At 57.5% G+C, this 8,246-nt stretch overlaps 1 protein-coding gene across 1 annotated transcript; it reads left to right on the forward strand.

Annotated features, from left to right (window-relative positions):
- The first annotated feature begins 210 nt into the window (after positions 1-210).
- LOC119335619 (laccase-4) lies at positions 211-2,704 on the forward strand. The gene is made up of 4 exons (XM_037607731.1): positions 211-375; positions 656-1,181; positions 1,266-2,240; positions 2,357-2,704. The coding sequence occupies exons 1-4, from the start codon at positions 265-267 to the stop codon at positions 2,485-2,487; spliced, it is 1,743 nt and encodes a 580-aa protein (XP_037463628.1). The 5' UTR covers positions 211-264; the 3' UTR covers positions 2,488-2,704.
- Positions 2,705-8,246: the final 5,542 nt, after the last annotated feature.

The raw sequence follows: 8,246 nt of genomic DNA on the forward strand, positions 1-8,246 counted from the left end.
CCTGATAGTTCATCCACCAAATAACGAAAATTGCCGCCTAAGCCATGGGGCACCTGTCTGTCGTGCGACCATTCATGCATGCACCCCAAGCAAATGGCCCGGCCGGCCGGTGGTACGTAGTTGGCATACGTTTGGGACCTCCAGTTCATGTATATATACTCAGCCCAAGTGCTTGTTTTCAACATTCATTCCACCCTCCATCGTCTGGTCCTCTGCTCCTCAAGAGCTACCTCAAGACACAGAAGCTCCAAAGGACTACAAGCTATGGCAATGGCTATCTCCTCCGGCCTTCCAGCTCCGTGCTCTCTCCTCATGGCGACCCTGATGCTGCTCATCGTCCAAGCCCAGAGCGTCACCAGACACTACAATTTCAATGTATGTCCACTATCCATTTCATCTATGCTCTGCATGTTAGTACTGGAATTTACAACTTTGCTGAGTACCAAAAAAACTCGGCGAAAGCCATTTCACACTTGGGGAAGACTTTGCCGAGTATTGTTCTCGGCCCAGGGTACTCGGTCTGAATCCTGCCGACAAATCTGACTTTACTGAGAACCAGAACACGGGGACTCGGCAAAGCGCTAAAACCAGGATCACATCCATGCATGGTGCTCGCCTTAATCAAAACCTTATACCTCTGCATGCATGCATGCAGGTGCAAATGGCGAACGTGACGAGGCTGTGCGGCACCAAGAGCATCGTGACGGTGAACGGGGAGTTCCCCGGCCCGGCGCTGCTGGCGAGGGAAGGCGACCGCGTCGTCGTCCGCGTCACCAACCGCGTCGCCCACAACGTGACGCTGCACTGGCACGGCATCCGGCAGCTGCGCAGCGGCTGGGCCGACGGGCCGGCGTACGTCACGCAGTGCCCCATCCAGACCGGCCAGAGCTACGTCTACAACTTCACCGTCACCGGGCAGCGCGGCACGCTGTGGTGGCACGCGCACATCTCCTGGCTGCGCGCCACCGTCTACGGCGCCATCGTCATCCTTCCCAAGCACGGCGTGTCTTACCCGTTCCCCGCGCCGCACAAGGAGGTTCCGGTCGTCTTCGGCGAGTGGTGGAAGGCCGACACGGAGGCGGTGGTCAGGCAGGCGCTCCGGACGGGCGGAGCACCCAATATCTCCGACGCTTTCACCATCAACGGGCTCCCTGGGCCGCTCTACAACTGCTCCGCCAAAGGTACCAACAGACTATACAAGTCACATGTTTGTAAAACGTGCCAACTACTAATAGAGGTCTCGTGTGTATGGTGACACGTCACAGACACTTTTAAACTGAAGGTGGAACCCGGGAAAACGTACATGTTGCGCCTCGTCAACGCCGCGCTCAACGACGAGCTCTTCTTCTCCGTCGCCAATCACACGCTCACCGTCATCGAGGTCGACGCCGTCTACGTCAAGCCTTTCACCGTCAAGACCCTGATCATCTCTCCTGGCCAGACCACCAATGTGCTCCTCACCGCCAAGCCGTTCTACCCCAAGGCCAACTTCTACATGTCCGCCGCGCCCTACTCCACCATCAGGCCTGGCACCTTCGACAACACCACCGTCGCCGGCATCATCGAGTACCAAAAGCCCGGCTCCCCCTCCGCGGCAAGCTTTGACAAGAACTTGCCGCTGTTCAAGCCGGTTCTCCCGCGGTTCAACGACACGGGCTTCGTCACCAACTTCACCTCCAAGCTCCGCAGCCTCGCCACGCCCCAGTACCCGGCGGCCGTGCCACGGTCGGTGGACAAGCGGTTCTTCTTCACGGTCGGGCTGGGCACGCTCCCGTGCCCCGCAAACACGACGTGCCAAGGGCCGACCAACAAGACGCAGTTTGCGGCGGCCATGAACAACGTCTCTCTGGTGCTCCCTTCCATGGCGCTCCTCCAGTCGCACTTCACCGGCGTGTCCCGGGGCGTCTACGGTTCCAACTTCCCGGTCACGCCCCTCTTGAAGTTCAATTACACGGGGGCGCCGCCGAACAACACAAATGTGGCCAAGGGGACAAAGCTCCTCGTTCTACCGTTTAACGCGTCGGTGGAGCTGGTGATGCAGGACACGAGCATCCTCGGCTTCGAGAGCCACCCCCTGCACCTGCACGGCTTCAACTTCTTTGTGGTCGGGCAAGGGTTTGGCAACTACGACGCTGTGAATGACCCCGCCAAGTTCAACCTCATCGACCCGGTAGAGCGGAATACCGTTGGGGTGCCGGCCGGCGGGTGGGTGGCCATTCGCTTCCTCGCCGACAATCCAGGTAACTACAGTTTAGTTTAATCTTTTCGCAAGAAAAAAAGAGATCGAGCTTGTAATACAAGTACTGAAAGAATATATCTGTCCATGCTCATACGTATCATATTCATGCACATGCAGGTGTATGGTTCATGCATTGCCATCTGGAGGTGCACACGACGTGGGGACTGAGAATGGCATGGCTGGTGCTAGACGGGAGCCTTCCGAACCAGAAGTTGCTCCCCCCGCCGGCCGATCTCCCAAAATGCTAGGGGCGCAGGCTCAGAGCCGTTGGTTTTCCCCTTTTGATTTGTTCGCCAATTTGCGATTGATGTCTCTCGTGGAGGGTTGTAGCTTTTTTTCTAGTCAGTCCCTTGACATTACAATTTTCTCTTTCGAATTTAAGTTTGTTTTCTTCACTTGATTAGCAGTTTGTGATGACAATGCATTGAGGGATATTAAATAATAAACAGGGATGTGATTTACACATCAAGTAGCTGATAATTTTCTTGGATGTCACATCATTTAACCCAAGTTGTTCAAATATAGTTTTTTGCTTATGTATGTTTTTTTGTCGAACTATGTACACGTACACTATTTTTTGAACAACCTCGTCACGAAGGCAGAGGGTTCTGTAGTTCATTAAGAAGAAAAGAGATGGAACAATTTGTAGAAAATTCAGACCCAAAAACCTGACGTTACTCGGTCAATTAGGGAAAATCAAGTAAAAACCCAAAAAATGAAAAACAAAAAAAAGACACTAGAGCTTGGGGATAGGGACAAGACACACGGAGCCTGACATAAAAGCGCCCAAGGCCCGGAACCACCACTCGCCCAATGGATCTCATTTATATCAAGCCTTATCTTCGCCTTTGCACGAAAGCACCATGGACTAACTTAATCATGTTAGAAATATTATGGAAGTTCCAGCTTCGACTTCCCGTCAATGCCTATCAAAATGCTCAACGCCGCGATCACTTGCAGAGAAAGCGTTTTTTATACATGTCCACATAGGCTTTCATTGAGCGTCCTCCACTTTACTTGCCTATGGTAACTCACCAAAAACCTCCAACAATCTATACTATGTGCGCTTGGCCATTGGGATGTTGCATGCAATGTTCTTCTCCATATGCCCGTTGCGTCACCCAGAACGAGAGGCAACTTTTTCCGGACGTAGGGAGTATTATGAAATCGTATGGAGTAATTGAATTTGACGTGAAAATACTGTGTTGCCAAAAGCGGACAGCACGTGCCTGCCAAAAAGTTACCGAACTTCTGGTCGAATCCTTCCTAAAAATGTCCTTGATGAGTTGGACACGTACACGTAGTACTACCGAAGGCCATGTCGGTAACCCAGCAAAAGAAAAGAAAAAAAAGGCCGTGTTCGTAAAGCGTACGAAGCCAGCTCAAACCGTTTGCCTGCATCTCGAGCAAAGAGCGAGTCCAGCTTCAGCCCTGCGTGCACGATGGAGATCGACAACGCCGGCGCCGCCAAGCGGGGGCGCGAGGACCGCATCAGCAAGCTCCACGACCGCGTGCTCGGTCACGTCCTCTCCTTCCTCCCGTCCGACGAAGCCGCGCGCGCCGCCGCGCTCTCCACCCGGTGGCGCGACGCCTTCGCCGGCGTCCTCTGGCTGGAGGAGCCGGAGGGGCCCCCCATCCCCACCAACGAATACGTCGGCCACCGCCGCCCCAGCAGCCCCGGCTACGACTGGCCCAATGAGCTTGACGATCCGCCGTCGCGCTTCGGCGCCACCATCACCGCCACCATCGTCGCCCGTCACCGACGCCGGCCGGACACCGACGCGCCGCCGCTGCGCGCGCTCCGCGTCGCCTTGGACGCCTACAGGTGCAGCGACTCTGTTGCCGTTGACCAATGGGTCTCCTACGCCCTGAAGCAGGCCGGCCCCGCGCTCGAGCTCGACCTCCGCCTCAAGCGCCTGCCCATCGACTGCCCCCGCGCCTACCCAACTAGCCCGTATGACCCAGCTGGCCCGTATGTCCCAGCTGGCCCGTATGTCCCAGCTGGCCGTGGTGGAGCTAGGGCTGCCAGTACCCCGGAACAGAAGGAGGATCACACCGTTGACGGCGACGAGATAGATGGTGATCTCCCCAGCGGCGGCGGCGACGACGACGACATCGTCTCATCCGTGGACGAGTATTCTCCATGGGTACCCCAGCTAGATTACAGGTTTCCGGGGAGTCTCTTCTCCTGCACCGCTCTGCGATCGCTCCGCATCGGACCCTGCAGGTTCTCCCCGCCGTCGTCCATCAATCTGCCATCCCTCGAGGAGCTGCTCCTCAGCCGCGTCTCCGACGGCGAGGAGGAGGTGCAGAGGCTCGTCTCCGCCTGCCCGCGCCTCATCGACCTCACGCTCGAGGCCTGCGACACGGTGACCACGCTCTCCATCTTCGATGTGTGCCTCCGTAGGCTCGCTCTTCGGTGTTGCCACAACCTGGCCGGCGTCACCGTTGACGCGTCGGAGCTCAGCGTCTTCGAGTACCGCGGCGCCGTCCCGGAGATCACGTTCCTGACCACGTTCGGCGCCAAGGGCTGGTTCCTCGCCATGCCATCGCTCGCGTCGTGCACCGTCGACATCTGCGGCGGGGAGATCTCGTCAGAGGAGGAGCTCGACAGGCTCACGGCGTTCCTCCACCACCTTGCGTCCGCTAAGCATCTACGCCTGAGGTCCGCTCGCCTTGGCCCCGGAATCGGCAGGAGCACCGACACGAGGCTCCCGACGTTCACGAAGCTCCGCCACCTCGAGCTGCGTGGGCACCTCCCGCACGACGATGACGGCGCTACCATCATCGACACGACGAGCAGGATCCTCCGGCACGCTCCCAACCTGGAAGTGCTCTCGCTCGTCTTCGAGACGGGGACAACGACCGCCGACGATGATGGGGCGGTCCGGTGCGGCCGCTACCGCAACTGGAAGGTGGAGCTCCTCGACGCGCACGTTCTCAAGTACAACCGGTATAATGTCCTCATCGCGCCGCCGGGTGTCATGATTCCTTGCTTGGCGAACCGGCTGAGAGAGATCAACCTGGTGCATTACCAGGGCGGCAGGGTGCAGAGGACACTAGCCAAGTTCTTGCTCTGCAACGCTCCGGCCATTGACAAGCTGTGGTGCCAGTTCGCCGAGGGTCCATTGTGGATCCAGACAGAATTGATGCGGGAGATGAAAGCATGGGTGTTGAACGAGAAAGCCAACACCGTGTTTCGGTGATGTGTATGTGATCTACATAAGCGTTTAGGAGCGGTTAAACCCTGATTATAATGTTCATTACCCCATCTATTGGTACAATATACAATAATAGAGATTTTTGTGTACATATGATCATATAAGACATACTCCCTCCGTCCCAAAAAACATGTTGCAGCGCCGTTTTTACAATTTAGCCCTCTGTCAACACGGCAGTGCCAACCACCACCGCGTGACAGCCAGTTGGCAAGGGGCCAAGCGTAGCGTGGGCGTGTGTGCCAGCTGTGTGTTTGTGTAAGGCCGCAGGCCAGGGCGAGGGGTACTTAACCCACCAGTCACGATTGTAAGGACATGCTGTATAAGGAGATAACTGAATTTCTCTCTGCTTCTCTCTCGCTCACCCCCTTCCTCTCTCCGATCTCATCCCCTTTCCCCTCCTCTGTCTCCCTCGATCCAGATCAGGGCGTGACATTTGGTTATCAGAGCCACCGAATCCTGCCCAAAAAATTTTCCTCCGCTGCCTCCATAATCTCTTGGCCTTGATCCGTAACATCCACCGCCGCGGGTGCGAGTTGCTTCAGCAAATCGCCCAAAATCCCCGGCGGGGTTGGATCGGCTCGGAGCGGAGCAACGGCGCCGTCCAAACCATCGGTTCAGACGCGGCAGCTGCTGTCCGCCATGGACGACAACACGAGCACACTCAAGACGCTCATGGAGACCGTTCTCTCGCGTCTCGACGAGCAGAAGGCCGACAACGACAAGCGGCTCGAGGTGCAGGCCGCCTTCAACGCGCAGGCCGCTCAGGATCTGCGAGCGTTGACCAGGCAGGTGGATCTCACCCAGGCAGATGTGGACGAGACTCGCAAGGCGCTCGAGAACTCGCCGTCGCCGCGCGGATCGGGGCCCGGCACCGTCCTCAACCCGACCCCGCCACCACCCCCGCCGCCTCCTCTGCGCCCCCACCCGTGCAGCAACAACAGCAGGGTCCACCGCCATCTCCACGCCTCTCAGAACAACGGCCGCCTCTGCTCCAAGCGCCGATTCAACAGCAGTACGAGTAGCATCACCACCAACACCATGACGCCTACATCAAGCCGCCCAAGCACGATTTTCCGCGCTTCGACGGCACGGCGCCATATCTCTGGTTGGATCGCTGCCGCGCCTATTTCGACCTCTACCGTGTTCCGCCGCCGAGCTGGGTGACCACGGCGACGCTGTACATCGAGGGTCAGGCCGCCCACTGGCTGCAAGCATTTCGGCAAACACATGGCGGCCTGGGCTGGGAGGCGTTCCGCGCAGCGATCATCGAGGAATTCGAAGCAGATGAGTTTGAATTGGAGATGCACAAGCTTCTCCACCTCCGGCAGAGTGGTTCCGTCAGCGAGTACCGCCAACAGTTCGACAGCCATATGTATCACCTCCTGGCTCTCAACCCGTCGCTCTCCACCAAGTTCTTCATCACGCAGTTCCTGCTGGGCCTCAAGGACGAGTTGCCCGCAGCTGTGCGTCTCCAAGCCCCCACCAGCATAACGCGTGCATCGATCCTTGCCCGTATCCAGGAGGAGGAGCTGCACACGTCTCGAGCACGGCCGCGACCACCACCCCAAGGCCGCCCACCTCCGGAGCCACCAGCGCGCCCGGGCGCCGCGCCGCGTCCACAGCCCGATGATTACGCGCGCGAGCGTCAACTCAAGGAATTTCGCCGCGCCAACGGATTATGCTTCAAGTGCGGCGATCGATACAGCCGCGAGCACCGCTGCAACCCGCAAGCGCAACTGCTCACGATCCAGGTCGGCGAGTTTGGTGAGGTGCTCACGGAAGATGCCGTGCACGCTCTCGACTTGCTCGATGCCCCCGACCCGGCCGTTCCCCCTCCAGAGTGCTGCACCGTCTCTGCGCACGCGCTCGACGGCTCAGAAGCACCAAGCACCATTCGCCTCCGTGCTTTAGTGGGCAATCAAGTTATGCTGTTGCTGCTGGACTCAGGAAGCACGCACAATTTCGTCAACAAGTCTTTCGTCGAGCGTGTAGGCGCGGAAACTCAGGACATTGCTACCCTGGACGTGCGGGTGGCAAACGGCGATCGTCTCACCTGCTCTCGACAAGTCCCTGAACTCAAGTGGTGGATGCAAGGCCACACCTTCTCGACGCCTATGTACGAGCTCGACACCGGCGCCTATGACGGCATTCTTGGTATGGATTGGCTGGAGAAAAACAGCCCGATGACATGTCATTGGCAAGAGAAGTTCATCTCATTCCTCCACAACGGCGAGTTGGTCACGTTGCAAGGTGTTCGACCCAAGTCAACACCAACGCTCGCAGCAGTTCAGCCGGCAGAACTCTGCAAACTGATTGCTGGCAATGACATCTGGGCAATGGCAATGGTGGAGATGCAACCTCCCAGACCCAAGTCGCGCATTCCATCGCAGACGCCGATCAGTGACTTGCTGGAGGAGTTTGCGGATGTGTTTGCAACACCAACAGATCTGCCTCCTCATCGGCAGTACGATCACGCAATCACATTGGAAGACGGAGCTCAGCCTACAAACACTCTACCTTATCGTTACTCGCCACTTCAGAAAGACGAAATCGAGCGCCAAGTGAAGGAAATGCTCGACGCGGGGGTCATCACCCACTCGATCAGCCCCTACGCTGCTCCGGTTTTGCTGGTCAAGAAGAAGGACGGAACCTGGCGGTTCTGTGTCGATTACAGACGACTCAACGACAACACCGTGAAGAACAAGTTTCCGTTGCCAATAGTGGACGAGCTCCTCGATGAACTTTCCGGCGCTGGCTTCTTCTCCAAGCTCGATCTGCGGGCTGGT

Source organism: Triticum dicoccoides, chromosome 7B, assembly GCF_002162155.2.
Source record: "Triticum dicoccoides isolate Atlit2015 ecotype Zavitan chromosome 7B, WEW_v2.0, whole genome shotgun sequence".
Lineage (NCBI taxonomy): Eukaryota > Viridiplantae > Streptophyta > Magnoliopsida > Poales > Poaceae > Triticum > Triticum dicoccoides.